This window comes from Dendrobates tinctorius, unplaced genomic scaffold (genome assembly GCF_039654945.1).
Source record: "Dendrobates tinctorius isolate UK_male_01 unplaced genomic scaffold, ASM3965494v1 ptg000155l, whole genome shotgun sequence".
NCBI lineage: Eukaryota > Metazoa > Chordata > Amphibia > Anura > Dendrobatidae > Dendrobates > Dendrobates tinctorius.
This window is the reverse complement of record NW_027361822.1, coordinates 12,758,027-12,778,667: the sequence shown is the minus strand read 5'-3', so window position 1 is coordinate 12,778,667 and position 20,641 is coordinate 12,758,027. Positions and strand designations below refer to the sequence as shown.

The 20,641-nt window shown below is 44.3% G+C and overlaps 1 protein-coding gene across 1 annotated transcript in view; it reads left to right on the top strand.

Annotated features, from left to right (window-relative positions):
* Positions 1–20,641, top strand: part of LOC141051175 (uncharacterized) — a 223,470-nt gene that overhangs the window by 82,235 nt on the left and 120,594 nt on the right. Inside the window, 5 exon segments of the mRNA XM_073548040.1 lie at positions 4,979–5,076; positions 5,256–5,346; positions 5,415–5,512; positions 6,316–6,406; positions 19,244–20,546. Of these exon segments, the coding sequence (XP_073404141.1) occupies positions 4,979–5,076; positions 5,256–5,346; positions 5,415–5,512; positions 6,316–6,406; positions 19,244–20,546 (1,681 nt within the window).

Sequence of the window (20,641 nt, the reverse complement as noted above, 5' to 3'; positions counted from 1 at the left end):
TCTTTTCGATTGTTTGGGACATCTGGAAAACGGCTTATTCGGAGAAGACCAGGTGAGCTCTACCACCAGTCTTGTCTCATGCCAACTGTCAAGCATCCTGAAACCATTCATGTGTGGGGTTGCTTCTCAGCCAAGGGAATGGGCTCTCTCTCAGTCTTGCCTAAAAACACAGCCATGAATAAAGAATGGTACCAGAATGTCCTCCAAGAGCAACTTCTCCCAACCGTACAAGAGCAGTTTGGCGATCAACAATGCCTTTTTCAACATGATGGAGCACCTTGCCATAAAGCAAAGGTGATAACTAAATGGCTCAGGGAACAAAACATAGAGATTTCGGGACCATGGCCTGGAAACTCCCCAGATCTTAATCCCATTGAGAACTTGTGGTCAATCATCAAGAGACGGGTGGACAAACAAAAACCTTCAAATTCAGACAAATAATAATATAATAATAATCTTTATTTATATAGCGCCAACATATTCCGCAGCGCTTTACAGTTTAACAGTTTCAAAACACAAGTCATAAGTAACAACGCTAACAATACAATAATTAAAGCAAAATAAGACGAAATAAGATGACCCTGCTCGTGAGAGCTTACCATCTACAATGAGGTGAGGGAGACAGGTGTGTATTTACAATGGTGTATTTACAATGAAGGTCCAGCCATCTTGCGTGAGTGAAGGATGGATGGAGATAGTGAATGGGCTACACACGCACACTTACACAGAGAATGACTTTGATTAGTGAATGTGATAGGCCGCTCTGAACAGGTGTGTTTTGAGGGAGCGCCTAAAACTATGCAAATTGTGGATAGTCCTGATTTCTTGGGGTAGAGCATTCCAGAGGATAGGAGCAGCACGGGAGAAGTCTTTGAGTCGGGAGTGGGAGGTACGGATTAGTGCAGAGGTTAGTCGAAAGTCGTTTGCAGAGCGCAGCGATCGGCTAGGCCGATAGACAGAAATGAGAGAAGAGATGTAAGGGGGTGCCGCACTGTGGAGAGCTTTGTGGGTGAGAACAAGTACTTTGAATTGGATCCTATAATGAATGGGCAGCCAATGTAAGGACTGGCGAAGAGCGGACGCGTCCGAGTACCGATTACCCAGATGGACGATCCTGGCCGCTGCATTGAGTATGGACTGGAGAGGGGATAGTCGAGTGACGGGGAGGCCAATTAATAGAGCGTTGCAGTAATCCAGGCGAGAGTGGATCAATGCAACAGTGAGGGTTTTTGTTGTTTCCATAGTGAGAAAAGGGCGGATTCTAGAGATGTTCTTTAGGTGTAAGCGGCAAGAGCGGGCAAGGGATTGTATATGGGATGTAAAGGAGAGATTGGTGTCAAACATAACACCCAGACAGCGCACCTGCTGCCGGGGTGTTATTGTGGTACCACCCACGGAGAGGGAAATGTCAGATTTAGGGAGGTTAGTAGACGGTGGGAGCAGAAGAAGTTCAGTTTTGGAGAGTTTGAGTTTCAGATAGAGAGCGGACATGATATTGGAGACTGCGGACAGACAGTCACTGGCGTTCTGTAGTACAGCGGGGGTAAGGTCGGGGGAAGACGTGTATAGTTGTGTGTCATCAGCATAAAGATGGTACTGAAAGCCAAATCTGCTGATGGTCTGTCCAATTGGGGCTGTGTAGAGAGAGAAAAGAAGGGGGCCAAGGACTGAGCCCTGAGGTACCCCGACAGCAAGAGGAAGAGGAGATGACGTGGAGCCAGAGAACAAAACACTGAAGGAGCGGTCAGAGAGATAGGAAGAGAACCAGGAGAGTGCAGTGTCCTTAATGCCTAGTGACTGGAGCCTAGAGAGTAGGAGATGGTGGTCAACAGTATCGAAAGCTGCAGATAGGTCAAGAAGAATGAGCAGAGAGTGGTCACCGTTACGTTTTGCTGTCAGAAGGTCATTGGTCACTTTGAGTGCAGTTTCAGTCGAATGTAGGGGGCGGAAGCCGGACTGTGAAGGGTCTAGAAGGGAGTGAATGGAGAGGTAACGGGTAAGGCGGGAGTAAACTAGGCGTTCCAAAAGTTTAGAGATGAAGGGGAGATTGGAGACTGGTCTGTAGTTGTTTGTGCAGGATGGGCTGAGAGCAGGTTTCTTTAGTAATGGAGTAACGATGGCGTGTTTGAAGGAGGATGGGAAAATGCCCGAGGAGAGGGAGAGATTAAAGATTGTAGTTAGGTGGGTTGTGACGACTGGAGAGAGAGACTGGAGGAGATGTGAGGGAATGGGGTCGGTAGTGCATGTAGTCGGACGAGAAGAAGAGAGGAGTCTGGAGACTTCTTCTTCTGTGATGGGATCAAATGTGGAGAGTGAGCCAGGGGAGATGTAGGAAGGGATGGGAGTCACAGCACTTGGTGGTTGGGAGCAGATTTCTTGACGGATATTATCTATTTTTTCTGTAAAGTGGGAGGCCAGGTCATCAGCACAAATGTCTGTGATAGGGGCTTGTGCTTTTGGCCTGAGGAGGGAGTGAAAAGTGTCAAAAAGTTTCTTGGGGTTGTTGGCTAGTGAGGAGATCAGGGTGGTGGAGTAGGTCTGTTTGGCAAGGTGAAGGGCAGCGTTATAGGTTCTTAACATAAATTTGAAGTGGATGAAGTCTTCTGGTGTGCGGGTTTTTCTCCATAGGCGTTCAGCACTCCTGGAGCATCGCTGGAGAAGTTGAGTTTGCGATGTGAGCCAGGGCTGTTTTACTCTGTGTTTGGAGGTTCTGAGGGTGAGGGGAGCTACTTGGTCAAGTGTGCTTCTAAGAGTGTCATTGTAGTGATGAACAGCCAGATTAGGACAGGAAAGAGAGGAGATTGGGGACAGAGATGAATGTAGGGAATCTGAAAGTGTCTGAGGGTTAATAGCTTGTAGATTTCTGACTGTGTGGTAGGTAGGAATGAGCTGGGGTGGGCGAGGATTTGTGAGCGTGAAGGAGAGAATGTTGTGGTCAGAGAGTGGAAGCGGTGAGTTGTTTAGGTGGGAGATTGAACAGAGCCGGCAGAAGACCAGATCAAGGGTGTTACCGTCCTTATGTGTCTCAGAGGTTGAAAGCTGTGAGAGGCCTAGAGAGGTGGTTAGTGATAGAAGCTGGGATGCAGATGTGGAATTAGGGCTGTTAATGGGGATGTTGAAGTCTCCCAGGATGAGGGTTGGTAGTTCTGAGGACATGAAGTGTGAAAGCCAGGCTGAAAAGTGGTCAAGGAAGTGGGTGGGTGAGCCTGGGGGCCGGTATATGACCGCTACCCTGAGGGAGAGGGGACGGAAGAGCCTGATGGTGTGGACCTCAAAAGAAGGGAATAAGAGTGATGGGACTGGGGGGATGACCTGGAAAGTGCATTGTGGGGACAGGAGTATGCCAACTCCACCACCAGGTCTGTTTGTGGGTCTCGGGGAGTGAGAGAATTGTAAGCCACCGTAGGAAATGGCAGCAGGAGAGACAGTGTCAGAATCCTGAATCCAGGTTTCAGTGAGGGCCAACAGATTAAGAGAGTTGTTCAGAAAGTAGTTGTGTAGGAAAGGAAGCTTGTTACAAGCAGACCGTGGATTCCAGAGGGCACAATTAAAAGATGTAGATGAGGGAGTGCAAGTAATGTTAATCAGATTATTGTGGTTTCGATATGAGGTAGGGTAGGGGTTGAGGTTGGGGGATGGTGGACCAGGGTTGGGGGAGATGTCCCCTGAAATCAGTAGGAGAAGGAAGATAAAGAGCCAAAAGTTGTTGGAATTGTAAGTAGTTTTTTTCTGCGATGTGTTTGGGCAAGATGGGCTGAGGTTTCTCAGGAAGGTGAGGAGTGTGTGGGAGCTGTACATGGGAGAGGGAAGTATAGAGGGGCTGATGTGTATGAGTCGTGATGGAGGGGGGATAGGGTGATGAATGTGGATGGCAAGGGAACACAGGAGGATAAAAATAAAGCACATGGTTAAAGGGGAAGGCAAGGTGTGGGTTACCTGGCTCCTGCCCTGACAAACTGCCATGTATAACTGCCGTTTTGCAGGATGCTTATCTTCTGTGATGCTTTGCTTATGGGATGCTTGCGTGCTGTACCCCACACTGCGTGCTTCCCCTTAGCAACTACTACATATATAGGCCACACTACAGGGTCAGGAGAGAGGGATTGTGGGAGCATGTTGGGTATAATTTGGCAGCTGGGGCCAGCACACCAGGGGATGGTTAGATGATCAAAGGCACTAGACCAAGATGTGGCAAAATGCTATAGCACCTTCCACCTGATAAGATCTAGGAAGGCCCCAGTCACAGATCTAAAGCAGTAAGTATTACATACAGTGCAACAAATGAATTATACCAAAGCTTTAGCAAGCACATTTAAATATGCAGCAAAATGGTAAAGCAGCAGAAGTATGGAGTTGTACCATTTGTATATATTACAGCAGAGAATAGAGGCAGCAGAGGTGGGAAGTTGTATCATTCAGGCTGCTTGCTGGCAGTGAATGAAGTAAATACATGCAGGGTGGCTCAGTTGATTACCTGTGTGAAGAGAGAAGATGAATGTTAATTCCATGCCATGTATAACTACCGTTTTGCTGGATGCTTATCTTCTGTGATGCTTTGCTTATGGGATGCTTGCGTGCTGTACCCCACACTGCGTGCTTCCCCTTAGCAACTACCAAATAAAAGCATTGATTTTACAAGAATGGACTGCTATCAGTCAGGATTTGATCCAGAAGTTGATTGAGAGCATGCCAGGGAGAATTGCTGAGGTCCTGAAGAAGGGTCAACACTGCAAATATTGACTTGCTGCATTAACTCATTCTAACTGTCAATATAACCTTTTGCTACTCATAATATGATTGCAATTTTATTTCTGTATGTGATAAAAAAATCTGACAAACACATAAAAACCAGAGGGCAGCAGATCATGTGAAAATATAATATTTGTGTCATTCTCTAAACTTTTGGCCATGACTGTACACTCTGCCAGTAGTGTTCTCTATGTAAAGATTGAATTCAGTCCCTCTGTGTTTCCTCCAGTTCTGTCCAGTAAGAAGACAACACCAGAGAGATGTCCCAGTCCACTTCTTCCACAGGACTGTAAACAAGAAGATCCCAATGTTCTTCAGGATCATCAGGTAGATGGAGAGAAGGTGTCGTGAAATCTCTATAATGTGGACACAGCTGTGAAGTTCTTGTGCTCAGTCTTGTTTTATCCACCAGTATTATATGTTTCATACTTGTGATGGCAGGATTAGAGCTGATCATAGATGTGACTTCTCCATCTGTCCATGACTTTTTACAATATTTCTTTCAGGGTAAAGATCTGACTCATATTAATACTACAGAGACATATGTGAGGGGTGATGAGTGGTGTAAAGAGGAGATTATTACAGATGACTACCCAGGTGAGTAGTGACCACTAAATGCGGAGAAATCATACATTCTTCTCAGTCACTGGCTGTCTTTTCTCTAGTTCTATCCAGTAAGAGGACAACACCAGAGAGATGTCCCTGTCCTCTTCTTCCACAGGACTGTAAACAAGAAGATCCCAATGTTCCTCAGGATCATCAGGTAGATGGAGAGAAGGTGTCATGAGATCTCCCCTATGATGTGTAGACGGCTGTGAATGTCTTGTGCTCAGTTTTGTTTTATCCACCAGTATTACCTTATTTTTCGGACAATGAAACGCAATTTTTTTCCCAAAAATTTTTGGAGAAGAATGGCTGGTGTGTTTTATAGTCCAAACGCAGAGTTTCCGGGAAGTGGTGGCAGTGATGGAGCAAGGTCCCTTCCTTAGTAAGCCGGCAGCTGCAGAAGTGTGGCGATGCTGCGGGTACGGTGAGCAGAGCGGAGTGCATCATTGGTTTCCTGGTGACAATTTTCCTAAATCCGTGGGCCACTGGAGGCAGTTTGTACACAGATTGGGATCTTGGCCCTACCGAAATCTCAACCTGCTCACGCGCGGCCTCCGGCGGCTATTTTCCTGAAGCCCACAGTCTGGAAGGGACTCTGCTCCACACAGTGCACTCTGCCCTGTCTCGTTGCTGACCTGGGGCTGCAGCATTGCACCACTGGGATACCCTGTCCTCCCACCCAGGGCCTGCAGTATTGCTCCACTTCTGCCACCGCCGGCTTCCTGAGAAAGGGACCATGCCTCCTGTGATCCCCCTCTCCACTGCCGCCGGACCCCAGGTAAGATACCTTAAATTCGGACTTTAAGACGTAACCCCATCTTCTAATTTTTTTTTTCTCTTTTGTCCCCTCCCTTGTTGTCCAAAAAATACGGTATATGTTTTTTGCTTGTTTAATGAGAATGGTGGAGATGGCAGGATTAGAGCTGATCATAGATGTGACTTTTAGAATATTTGTTTCAGGATAAAAATCTGAACCATATTAATACTACAGAGACCTATATTAGGGGTGATGAGTGGTGTAAAGAGGCGATTCCTACAGATAACAGCACAGGTGAGTAGTAAGCACTAAAAGCAGAGGATGATTACTATATTTCTTTTACGATAAAACACACCTTGTATGCCCCAGAATGTAGGTCTAAACTTTGGTGCACCTTACAGCATTTCTGGATACCCAACCGCTGCTCCATTCATTCTCTACGGGGCTGCATGAAAAAGCCTTGTGCAGTGCTCAGTAGCCCCATAGGGAATGAATGGAACAGTACTCGAACATGTGCACTGTTGACCTATTCTAATGAGAATAAAGGAGCCAGTCAGTGTGGTCTCAGCATTCGAACCCCCATAATCTATAGGTTCTCACTGATCCTGTGGATAAGAGATACAGCAATCTGTTTTCAGCAGACCATCCTCTTTTTTTTTTTTTTTTTTGCATATATTCTTTATCAGCCACACACATGACAATATCAGTTTAAAACTCAGATCTCTCCATAGCATCATCCAGATTCCCAATAACAGTACATCATCCACAGATAAAAGGAAATATTATTTCTACAGTGCCTACACATTCTGCAGCACTGAATGTAAAATTTGAATCGATTATGACTCCCCCAAACCCCCCAAGGCAGCAGGCATGTTTTTGGGGAGTTATAATAGAACCACGCACTTGTAAATGGTAATATCGGGCATAGGTAGGTTATTGGTGGGAGGAAACATAAGGAGTTCACTTTTTGATAGATTCAGTTTTAGGCCTCCTTCAAACGTCCTGGTGATTCCTGTACAGGAAAAAACAGTACTGGTGAGAGAGATGGTCTGTGTGAGATCCATGTGTCCGTTTGCTCTCTGTGTTTCACATCCATATGCAATTCATGTGACATGTTCCGGCAACTAGGAAAAGCAGTATGGTTTGCACTGATCCCAGGTGCCGTCTGCTGAAAGCAGCTCTCGTCATTGTCGCTTGGTCTCCCTGAGATCAGTGTGACCTGGCGACAGTGATGGGAATTGTATTCAGCAGCATCGGTGTCCCTCCTGTGTAAAATAAAGAATTACATTTTTTTTAAAAATGGCTTGGGCTCCCACGCAATTTTCACAACCAGCTGAGGGAAAGCCCACGGCTGGGAGCTGATGATAATAATTTGTGAAAAGGTGCAATATCTCAAAGGTTCCCAGGCTATTAATAGCAGCTCTCTGCTGTTTGCTTAGTGTTTCTTGGAGAATTTACGGGACCCCAGAAAAAATGTGATGTAGAGTCCCCCTATAAATTCAAACAAGGAAAAGTTAAACTGACAGCTGTGGGTTGATATCAATAGCCTGGGAAGGGGCCTGAGATTTTGCCCCCTTCCCTCCCAGGCCACAAACATCAGCTTTCAGTCCCCCCAGAAATTTCCAAATTTGGCCCTTAGCCTCGCTCTTCCCACTTGCCCTGTGGCAAATGGGGTTGAGGTTGTCAGGTGACATCAAGCCCAGGGGCTAGTAATGGAGAAGCGTCTATAAGATGCCACATTACTAACCCAATAGTAAGTATTGAAATAACCACACTTCAAGAATAAAATCCTTTTATTTGAAATAAAACAAAACGCCCTGTTTTACACATTTATTTCAAAATAAAGTCTTGCTCACCCTTACAACTTATCCATTGAAGCCCTTGTCCCCTGTTAAAAAATGATGATGATGATAATAAACAACCAGCGCAGTTCACTGAGAGTGGCCCAATGAACCGCGGAGACCTCAATATGAAAATTCTCACGGTGATCTCATTGAGGTCACTGCCGTCAATCATCCTTGCTCACAGTGAAGTGAGCCTGGGAACACTTTTTCAGTGACCTGTGGTAACCTTTTTGATGTCACCACTCGTCACTGAAGCTGCGCTCACAGCACCTCATTGTCTCTTGGTTGTCAGACTGGACAATCGCATCATGCCACCAATCAGGTTGTAGACAAGATATTTCAGACGTGGATTACGGCGTGAGACAGTATGACTTATCTTCACCTTGGACAGGTGAGGGATATGGTTTTTTATTTTTATTTTTGTGTTTTACAAGACAAGGACTTCAATGGGTTAGGCGTAAGTTAAGTATTATGGTTATTATTTTCCGGGGTTTTTTTTAAGGAGGGCAAGGGCTTCAATGAAATGGGCATACGCGGAGTATAACTTTGTTTTTAATTTTTAAGTAAACGTGTTGATTTTTTTATTTCAAATAAAGATTTGATTCATGCTGTGTGTTTATTTCCAAACTTACTATGTGGTTAGTAATGGGGCGTCTTATAGACACCTCTCAATCAATAATCCCTGGGCTTGATGACATCTGATCATCTGATGACAATAGAAAGGTAACAGCATCCCCAACTCTAGTATCCAACTTGCCACCATCACAGGGCAAGTGGGAAGAGCAAGGCTAAGCGACAGATTTGGGGCATCTTATGGATTTGTCATTTCTGGGGCGGCTGAGGGCTGATGCTGGTAACCTTAATATCAACCCACAGCTGTCTGTTTTAGCCTTTGCTGGTTTGATTTTATAGAAGGCACTTGTGTCATTTTTTTTTTTCTGGGATCCCCTGCAAATTTTACCAGTAAATGCTAAGCAAACGGCTGTGAGCTGTTATTAATATCCTGGGACCCTCATGGGATATTGTCCCTTGTCCCAGATTTTTTAAATCAGTCCCAAGCCATGGGTTTTTCCTCTGCTGGTTTTGAAAAATGCACAGGAGTCCATCCCGTCTCTTTTTATTTTATTCTTTATTTTACACAGGAGTTAAACTGCTGCTGCTGAATACAGCAGCCATCACAGGAGACAATGATGAGCTGCCTTCAGCTGCCAGCGCCTTGGAACAGCGCAAACGGTACCACTTTTTTCCCTTCACCGATAAGCGCACACCTGAGTGAGGGATCTGCCCAGCTAGGACAGGAACCTACTGAAATAAAAGGGTGGTACCTTTCCCCTGCTTCATTTAGGTTCCTGTCCTTGGTGGGATGCTGAAATCGTCGGTAACCTGTTGTGGGTGAAGAGAAAACGATTTGCCCCAGGCCTGTCACATCGTTGGAAGAACAGGCTGCGTACCTGTGGCGCTGTCCACAGATCCCTGGGGGCTTGGTGTTTATGCGGGCGGCAAAGTCGGCGCTGTTCTGGCTCAGTCTGCCGCATCGATCTCCCCTTGCTGCTCTCCTCATGCCTGCTCTCCGCTGGTCTCAGTGTGGTAGAGCGGCCGGGGCGATATCCAGAAGTGGAAAGTCCTGCTGACGTCACAGATGCAAGGCATGCTGGGTATGGGCCTGCCCGAATGAAGTCAGAGGGTGCGCCGAGAAAAAGATGACTGTGCTCTACGCGTCGCCTGCCAGGACTCTTGGTACAGCATGCCCAGTCGGCTTTCGTGGGGGATGAGGAGGGAAATCGTCAGAACTGGAAGGGAGGCCGCACAAGATGGCAATGGCTACCCCTTATGGGTAAGCAGCGGAGCAGGTCACTGTTAAGGCTTAAAGTCCTCATACCTGGTGAACAAGGACCAAGGCAATCATCAGCTGCAGCAGCCAAAAGCTCAACATCAGCATGGACTCAAGGGAGGCAGGCATTCGAGTGGTAGAAGCAACAGCTGTCCCAGCCAAATTAGCAGAGCATCCCAAGACTCCTCGGTGTCCAGAGAGGGTACGTTACGTGTCCCACCATAGCCTTCGAATCCGGTACCCGTAAGTGACAGCGGGTGGCGAGTGATCTTCGTGAATGTCACCATTTGTTAATAGGCCTCTTATTGTTTGTTTAAATCATTAGGAGAGGCAGGGAATGTGCACTATGCAAAAACTCACTTTCAGTGGACTGGCAGAAGGACCTCTGCTCCGACTGTATCCACAGGACTATTAGTGAGAAGACCCTTTACTTTGCAACAATTCTTCGGTCCGTTATTAGATTCGAAGTGGAGGGCTCCCTCAAAACCCTGTTAAAGAAAGGGAAGAAAAAGCTCAGGGAGGTCACTTCTAACTCTGACTCCTCTCCAAAGTCATCAGAAGGACAGTGCTATGAGTCCTCATCCTCCTTCTCGGACAGTCACACGGGGTGCAGATCGCGCTTTATGGTGGAGGATGCAGATAAGCTGCTTAAAGCCATAAGAATAACTATGGACCTAAAAGAGGAGAAAGCAGTTAAGTCTCTTGAGGATGTGATGTTTGGAGGGTAATAATAATTTTATTTCTATAGCGCCAACATATTCCGCAGCACTTTACATTTTAGAGGAGACTTGTACAGACAATAGACATAACAGCATAACAATAAATGCATAGATCAATGGATACCAAGAGGAATGAGGGCCCTGCTCGCAAGCTTACAATCTATGAGGAAATAGGGGAGATACCATCCACCTTTTGTAACAATTGCTTTCATTGATCGGACCAGCCATAATGTAAGATATTGGGTGTTCAAGTAATGCTGCATGAACCGATTATCAGCCTAAGTACAACCCCTGGCAAAAATTATTTAATCACCGGCCTTGGAGGATGTTCATTCAGTTGTTTAAATTTTGTAGAAAAAAAGCAGATCACAGACATGGCGCAAAACTAAAATCTTTTCAAATGGCATCTTTCTGGCTTTAAGAAACAATAAAAGAAATCAAGAAAAAAAATATGGTAGTCAGTAATGGTTACTTTTTTTAACCAAGCATAGGGAAAAAATTACATTATTTTTGCCAGGGGTTGTATGTAACAGTACAGACACAGGGCTATTAAATGCATAAAGTGTATGAGGACATGATACGAGGAACCTGGTTATGGTAAAAATTTTGAATTGGCAACTGGAGAAATCTGGTGTGCTGCCCTCATCCTCGAAAAGGATATATCCTTTTGAGGAAATGGATGTAGAGTTTTGGGACAAGGGCTATAAGATCAATTGTGCTGTGTCTCTATTTAATCTAAGAAATCAGAACTTCCCTTTGAAGATTCAGGGGTACTCAGGGACCCATTAGATAAGAAGGCGGACACTTATCTAAGGCACACATGGGAAGCGACAGCCTGAGGTCTGAAATCAGCAATCTCTGGAAATTGTACCACACATTCCCTTATGATTTTGCTACAACAGCTGGAGGAACAGCTTAAGTTCAAGGCACCAAGAGATAGAGGCATGTAGGACAAGATTCTATTGCACTGCAGCATTCCTGGCAGACACATCCCCTGACTCTGTGATTTATTAGCAGCTAGGTCTGCTGGTCTATCGAAAGCAGCAAGACTGGCCTTGTGGCTCAAGGGCTGTCCGGGAGATCTGCAGTCAAAGAACAAAAAGGCCCCGTCACACTAAGCGACTTACCAGCGATCCCGACACCGATATCAAGGTGTCAGGATCGCTGGTAAGTCGCTATGTGATCGCTGGTGAGCTGTCACACAGACAGCTTCACCAGCGATCAGCACAGCAATGCCGAGCGTTCGGTATCGCTGGCCATCGCTGTAAAAAATAATAAAAAAAAATAGTTATTCTCACCTTCCGACGTTCTGTTCAGCCATCCGGCCTCTCTCCACGCTCCGGTCCCAGTGATCCTTTGCATGAATGACCGCGAGACTTTGTTATCCCTCGAGACCGTGACATCTCACGGTCATTCATGCAAAGGATCACTGGGGCCGGAGCGTGGAGAGAGGCAAGATGATTGAACAGGACGTCGGAAGGTGAGAATAACTATATTTTTTATTTTTTTTATTTTTTACAGCTGATCGCTGGTCTCCCGCCTGTCACACACAGCGATGCGTGCTGGCCAGCGGGAGACCAGCGACCAAAGAAATGTCCAGAGGTTTCTTCCAGCGATCAGCGATACCGGCAGGGGGGCCGCTCGCTGATCGCTGTCACACACAGCGATCTCGCTGGTGAGATCGCTGTTACGTCACAAAAGTTGTAACTCAGCAGCGATCTCGCTACCGAGATCGCTTAGTGAGACGGGGCCTTGGTATGTTCCATACCGTGTGATGGCCAGTGTTTGGGGAAAAAGCCGGTGACGGAAAGAAGGGCTTTCCCGTGTTCTCAGGGGAGCCGAGAAGGTCTTCCTTTTTGAGGAAAACATTTAATAGGGAAGTTCTCCAGGAGAGAGAAGGAAGTGGGAAGGTAAAAGTAAAAGGGAGTAAGGGAGTCCGGATTCATGTTCGGCGTTCCTTCCTCTGCTTCCAAGAAGTCCTCGCAATGACGCCAGAACAGCAGAATAAGGGAGGCTTTCCCACTTTTTTTCAGACCTGGGAGAACATCTCCTCCAGCACCTGGGTCCTGGCTATAGTGAGGGGAGACCTGAAAATAAAGTTCTACCATCTGCCGTGTCAATCATTTGTAATAAACCCCATCAAAAGATCAGCAGGAGAACAACTTGCCCTAGAGACTGAGATTCTGGGTCTAGTAGACAAACCCGTTTTGGACGAACAAAAAAGGAAGGGTATTTTATTCCCCCTTCTTTTTGATTTAAAAAAAAAAAAAAGCCGGATGGCTCATTCAGGACCATCATAAATCCAAATGGTCTCAATCGCTGGATAAAAAAAATCACACCTTCAAGATAGTCGGTGAATACAGCTATTAAACTTCTTCATCACAATTGTTTTATGGTGGTAGTCAACTTAAAGGATGCTTACTGTCACATCCTGATCCATCCTGACTATCAAATACCTGAGGGTGGCACTGTACATTCAAGGTAAAATCAGACATTTTCAGTTCCAAGCTCTTCTCTTTGGGTTGTCAATAGCCTCGAGGGTATTCACCAAATTGGTAGCAGAGACGTCAGCTTTTTTTTGTACTGGAACACAATCACGTTCCTCATCTGGACTATTTTCTCATAGTAGGAAGATCAGAGGACCACTGTGCTACGCAGTTGAAAGAGGTTACAGTAGTTTTACAAGATCTGGGCTTGATGGTGAACACTCAGAAATCAAGACTGCAACCCCTAAGGTGTCCCAATTCCACACCAGGCAGCTGCAGTGGGAGACAATGTCTGCACAGAGATCTCTGAAAAGGTTGTTTAGAAGGGAAGGGTATATCTTTCTTCAGAGGTCAGAAACTCCCTCAGATGGTGGACAGACAGGGCGAATTTATCATCAGGGGTCCCATGGGTGAGGCCAGTAAGCAACATAATGACGAGAGACTTGAGCATCTTATGTTGGGGGTCACACCTGAGAGGTCAGGGGGTTCAGGGGTCTTGGACACCTCCCGAACAGGGAAGGTTGTCAAATCCAAAGGAATTGTGGGCGGTGGAAAGGGCTCTAGAAAACTTTGTTCCTCTCCTCCTGAGTCCCACGTCTGCATTATGTCGGACAACCGAGCTACAGTGGTATATATCAACCACCAGGGAAGAAAGATGTCCATCTCCCTAATTGAAGCAGCAAACAACATCCTCCAGATAGCAGAACAGCATATTTTGGCCCTTACAACACTACACATAAGGGGAGCAGAAAACGTCGAGGCAGACTTTCTAAGCCACAACAGGCTGAAACGGGGAATGGGCCCAGAACCCCAGTCCATCTGGGGGTTTCTAGAGATGAATTTGTTTGCTGACAGCACAACCAGAAGGTAAAAATTTTCTCTTCTCTGAATCCCAGAGAAAACCCATTTGCAGCAGACCTCGTCCAGATGCCCTGGGACTTCAGGATTGCTAACGCCTTTCCTCTAATAGTGATGGTTCCATGAAAAAGATCTGGGAGGATCAGGCTAGAGTAATTGCCCCCTTCTGGCCAAAAAGACCATGGATTTCCCTGCTAAGGACGATATCATTGTCAGATCAATGGATCCTGCTGAAGATCCCAGACTTTTTTATGCAGGGGCCAATATTCCACACTCAAGTAAAGGGCTTCCATCTAGCAAGCATGGAATTTGAAAGAGCAGTACTTAGTAACGGGGTTTTCTCCGGGGTCTGTTTCCACCTTTCTAAAAAGTAGAAATTCCAACAGTTTGAAACTATGGCAAGACCTGGAAAAAAATTTTCAAGTTTTTAGGGAAGCCATTGGGTCAAAAGCCCCCAATTGGTCCCATCCTAGAGTTTATTCAGATGGGGTTTGAACTGGGGTTAGCTACTAGTACCCTTAGGGTCCAGGTGTCTGCTTTGGGTGCATTGTATAGTTGTAACCTGGCGGCTAATACTTGGTTAGGAAGGTTCATAAAATGCTGTGATAGATCCAGACCAGTCCCAATCCTGAGAGTTCCCCCATAGGATCTGAAACTGGTAATATATGGGATAGGAAATGCCAAACAGTCACTGAATTGGTACCCAATTTTTCAATAATTCATATAAAACAAACTTATTTTCTTAACTTTTATTAATACTATTATCAACATATAGATGAAAACCAATATTGACTCACAAGGACACATAAGAGGATACTTTGCATATGAAAATGGAAGAGAGGGGGGAGAAAGTCACCCTATTATCTACTTTCTCCCTACATACCTGCAGAGGTTGGCACCCTAGACGTGAGCAGTGGCGCCCCCGATTGTCGGCGGCTATCCCTCCCTTTCCCTAAGCAAACCCTGAAAGATATAAATAGGGTGCAAGGGTATCAAGAGTAAGGTACCATATGTTTTAATGAGGTCAGCGTAACATCCTATTTCTGATATATCATATGGTACTTGCACTGTATCAGAACAGGATAGCCATTGCATCAAGGCAAATACGGTAAATTTGAGAGATATATTTAATATTTACCCCAATATTCAATCTCATAGGGGGTATATTATGGCTCAGAGATTTATATCAGTACATGTATCCCTTTATAATCTGATCCACACACTATTGATATACCACATGGCACATAGGGTTATCATCTTTGGATATAATCTAACAATAAGGGTACAGACAACGTAAACTAAAAAAAACGGACATATTGAGTAGAAAAACATGCAGGGCGAGTATAAAAGATTCATTATAGATTCCCAGACTTGGATATATATAATAATCTCAGTATGTCTCAGAAGAGAGACTGCACATATTCCCGTCGGATACCGGCTTCGTAGAACACATGGATGGGCACAATTACCATGCTATCTATGACTTATGGCTTCTATAAGATAAGTGCTTGTTTTTTCTCAATACAATATGTACATAGCCAGTATGTTCTCCTGATGAACCGCATGACGGGGAAACACGTTGAGTACGTGCATACTGGACTTATGGCATTTGGGATGGGAACTGGGAAAACCCTGATGAACTGTATCGTGCAATAAATAGGAATTGTGTGGACAATAAATAGGAATTGATTTATCTACATGCACAAAAACACTTTTTTGAGATGTGGGTTATGAGGGCATCGCTTTCCCAGGGTTGAATACCTGAATCCCGGTGCCTTATTAGAAATAACTGTATATACTTATATAATAATATCAGTATGTCTCAGAAGAGAGATAATAAAACTAAGTCTGGGAATCTATACTGAATCTTTTATACTCCCCCCTGCATGTTTTTCTTTTCAATATGTCCGTTTTTTTTAGTTTAGTTTGTCTGTACCCTTATTGTTAGATTATATCCAAAGAAGATAACCCTATGTGGTATGTCAATAGTGTGTGGATCGGATTATAAAGGGATACATGTATTGATATAAATCTCTGAGCCATAATATAACCCATATGAGATTGAATATCGGGGTATATGTTAAATATATCTCTCAAATTTATTTGCCTTGATGTAAGGGGCCTCCTGTTCTGATATAGTGCATGTACCATATGACATAGCAGAAATAGGACGTTACGCTGACCTGATTAAAACGTATGGTACCTGCACAGGTCTAGGGTGCCAACCTCTGCAGGTAGGGAGAAAGTAGATAATTAATAGGGTGACTTTCTCCCCTCCCTTCCATTTTCGTATGCAGACAAAGTTTCCTCTTATGTGTCCTTTTGAGTCACTATTGTTTTTTATCTACTGTACTGAGTGGGATGACAGTTCTTGACAGAAAAAGAAAGAAGGTTGTGGTCAGAGAGCGGGAGAGGGGAGTTAGTAAAATCCTGCACTGATCAGAGCCGAGAGAAGACCAGGTCCATCGTATTTCCGTCTTCATGCGTAGGAGAGTTAGTAAGCTGTGAATGACAGAAGGAGGAGGTTGGGAGATAAAAGGTGAGTGGGAGAGGGGATCAACAATGGGGATGTTAAAGACCCCCATGATGAAGTTGGGGATGTCACAGGATAGAAACTCTGCAAGCTAGGTAGCAAATTGATCAATGAAGGGCCTGGATGGCAATACACAACTGCCACTCGCGGGTGAAGCGTTCGGCAGAGTCTGACAGCATGGACCGCTAAAGAAGAGAAAGCATGAAGGTACCTGGGGGGGGGGTTAACCTGAAAAGTACATTTTGTTGAAAGGGGCAGATCAACACCTCCACCTGGTCTGTTTTCAGGTGTCTGTAAAAAACATAGTCCACTGTATGAGTAGTGAGCAGTGGCGATGATGTCCGACTGCTGGATCCAAGTTTCAGTAAAAGTCAGAAGGTAAAGGAAACTTGAAAAGAAAAAATCATGGCTATAGGAGAATTTGTTGCCTTCTGACCATGAGTTCCAGAGAGCACAGTTAAGAGACAGAAAAGATGCAACAAATATTAATGAGATTCTCAGGGTTTCTGAGTGTAGCAGGGGAGGAAACTTACTATTACAAAAAGGATTGGGAGAGAGTTCCTGCGACTAGGAGAAGGAATATAGAGAGAGCAGATGGTTAAGTGATTTGTGAGGGCAGTCTCTTTTGTTTTATGGCATGAGAGAATGGATCTGTGCTGTTTTTACAATGGTGAAAAGAGCGTGAAAGCTGTACGTAAGAGAGTAGAGAAGGGCTGATAGGATAGTGTGTGAAAGGATGATGCCTTTTCCATTGATTCCTCATAAAAATACGACATCCACAAATTCTCACCATACCAGTGCATCATCCACAGATTCCCCCATACCAGTGTATCATCCACAGATTCCCCTCACCCCCCCCCCCCCCCGTACGTTTCCACAATCAGTGTTACTAGCATTCTGGAAGCAGTATATTTTTTTCTTCCAAAATGCTGCGTTGTATAGTACAAGCATAGTAGATTGGATTAATAGAAAGCCCATGCCTACTGTGCTTAATTTGTACTCTTCATAAACTCCGCTGCAGTGCGCGTTTTCAAGCCGCAGCATATCAATTATCAATTTCTTTGCAGGGGCACTCAGTCTCCTGTGCAGTTTTTCCCCTTAGACTCTCATAAGATGTGGCAAATCCACAGTTAAAAAAGCACATGCACTGTAAGTGCATTTTACACAGGTGTTTTCTTTGCCTGGTTTGATCTAATAAATTTTAAAAATGACGTGGAGACTACCTATTTGTGATACTCAGCCCAGGTAAAGCAGACAGCTGTGATCTCAGGCTGGGAAGGACTTTGGTTATTGGGCCCTTCCCACTGCAAAATTGGCGCATCACATTAGATGCGCCTATTCTGGCACTTTGCCTGTCTCTCTCCCGATTTCCCTGGAGTGGTGGCAATCGGAGTAATGGTAGTTGGGGTTAATATTAGCTGTGTTTTGTTGAAAATTACAGCTGCTATCAACCCCTGGAGTTAGTAATGTAGAGTGTCTATCAGACACCCCCATTACATATCTGGTAATAAATAAAAATACACACAGAAAAAATACTTTGTGGAAACAGTCCCCCACACTATCCCTAATTCACCAGTTTATTGAAAGAAAAAAAAAAATCCACCGACTCTGATGTAGTACAGAAATTCATTCCTGAAAAACATGAAACAAAAGAAATAAAAATTGTCACTCGTTCACCAATTTGTTAAAATATTCCCATGAAGCTCCGCCATAGTCCACGTTCCCCAAATCTTGCTCCGGTAGCTGTCAATAGCCGTAAAGTTACCGCTATTCACAGGTGCCGGGTAGTGACTACAATGCTCATCAGAGCCGCCAAGTCCCGCTGTGTTCAGCGATACTCGGCGATGAGGAGCGTTGTCGTCAGTACACAGCGCCTGTGAATAGCGGTAACTTTACTGCTATTCATAGACACCGGAGCAAGATTCAAGGAACGTGGACCCCTCCATTACTAACCCCAGGACTTGATGGCAGCTGTGATTTTTGACAAATGTGATGTGCCAAATCTCGGTTAGCTGCGAGCTTGTATTTTTAGTCTGGAAAGACCTTATTAACCAGCGACCTTCCCAGCCTGATAATATAAACCCGCAGCTGTCTGCTTTACCTTTGCAGGTTATCAAAAAGCAAAAAACACAAATAAAAAGTAAAAATTAATAAACTGCAAATAATGCATAAAGGTAATAATAAGGGTATTTAGTAAACATAATTTTGATCAAAATAATGTACAAGCCATCCCGCCACGTCACGGCAACCCTTGTGGGACAGTCCTACTCTAGTATTTAAAACCTTTTCACTTGCCAAGTGATGTGAATGTGAACAAGGATCGAGGGACTGACCCACTAGTAAAAGCTTAGGCCTAACAGGATGGTTTTCCCAGCTCAGAAAGAGGGCGGTCACACCCTTATATGCACTGAATGCACAATGAAATGGATAAAAAAACTTCAATTTTTTTATCCTTTGCAGGTTATCAAAAATAGGGGGAACTCCATGTCATTTTTTAAATTTTATTTCTATTAATCGATGTACAGTAAACTACACACATGGCACTTGTTATATTGCTCATGGATATCTCATTCTATCAATATCTTTGCACATCTAATCTTGCATACCAAAGGGATAAAAACGCATACAAAAACGCAAGTGAGCTGAGGTGCGGGAATCATGCAGAAATTCAGCTGCCTGAAAGCCTGAACAAACACTGATCTTGGGAACATACCCTGACAGGATGTCATTTACTGATTCTCCATAACTGTGTTATCTACAAATCTACTGTAATACTGTTCCAGACATAGATGCCTCCATAACCTTGGCGGCAATATTGCTCAGTGTTTTCATTACAATATTACCATTATTTTTGTAACAGAGACACCTTCTAGTTCCCTGCCGAATACATTACATTGCTGGAAGATGTCAAAGCAGAAAAGGCTTTCGTATAAAATTCCTTTTAAACTGGAAGTCGTAAAATTTGCTAAGCAACATGGAAACAGAGCAGCCGAGAGACAGTTTGGGACACCTCCGACTGAAAAAATGATAAGAGAGTGGAGAAAACAAGAGAAACAGCTTAAAAAAGTGGATAAAACCAAACGCTCTCTCCGTGGCCGGCCTTCACAATGGCCACAGCTGGAACTGGAAATGAAAGAATGGGTCATAAACCACAGAAATAACGGATTTTCAGTCTCTTCAAAAATGATAATCGAAGAAGCTAAACGTATCGCGACCGAGAAAGGTATTGACGATTTTATTGGTACAGATTCTTGGTGTTACAGATTTATTAAAAGATCTGGCCTTGCTAAGGACACTAATACTAGAATTGCTCAAAAAATGCCAGAAGAATATGAAAAAGAAACTTTGTCTTTTCACAAATTTGTAATTGATGCTACGAAAAAAAAAAAAATTGAACTGAGCCAGATTGGGAATATGGATGAAGTCCCTATAACCTTTGGTGTTCCATCAGATAGAATGGTGGATGCAAAAGGTGTGAAAATCTCTAGAAAGGAGGAAACTCATTACACTGTTGTGTTGGCTTGCTGTGCAGATGGCACCAAACTGCCACCGATGATCATTTTTAAGAGGAAAAACATGCCAAAAGAGGATATCCCAAGAGGAATTATTGTGCATGCTCACGAGAGAGGATGGATGGACGAAGATGGAATGAAGGTATGGATTGAAAAAGTGTGGTGCAAACGCCCTGGAGGACTTCGGAAAAGAACTGCCCTGCTAGTACTTGACCAGTATAGAGCGCATACAAGTGAATGTACAAAAAAGAGATTTAAAGATGTTAAAACTGATTTGGCTGTAATTCCTGTAGACGATACCAACCAGATGCAACCTCTAGATGTCTCCATTAGCAAGCCATTTAAAGGTTTTATGCGAGAAAAGTGGAACAGTTGGATGGCTGCTGGCAATGATGACTTGACACCTACCGCCCAATTGAAAAGTCCCACTATCCCAGAAGTTTGTAAATGGGTGAAAACCTCATGGCAGTCAATAAAGGATGAAACTGTTGTAAGATCCTTCGAAAAATGTGGCATTAGCAATGCCTTGGATGGCTCTGAAGATAATGTCCTATATGAAGATGGTGAAGAAAGCGATACCAGCGAATGTGAAGAGAGCTTTCTTAACAGTCAGACCAGTGATGAGGAATATTTAGGGTTTCCTGACAACTAGCAGAGAACTTCAGTTTATTATTGACTAATGAGAAGCTTTCATATTGAAGTTTCATAGGCTTTGAGAATAATGATGATGGTTAGTAGTGATGAGT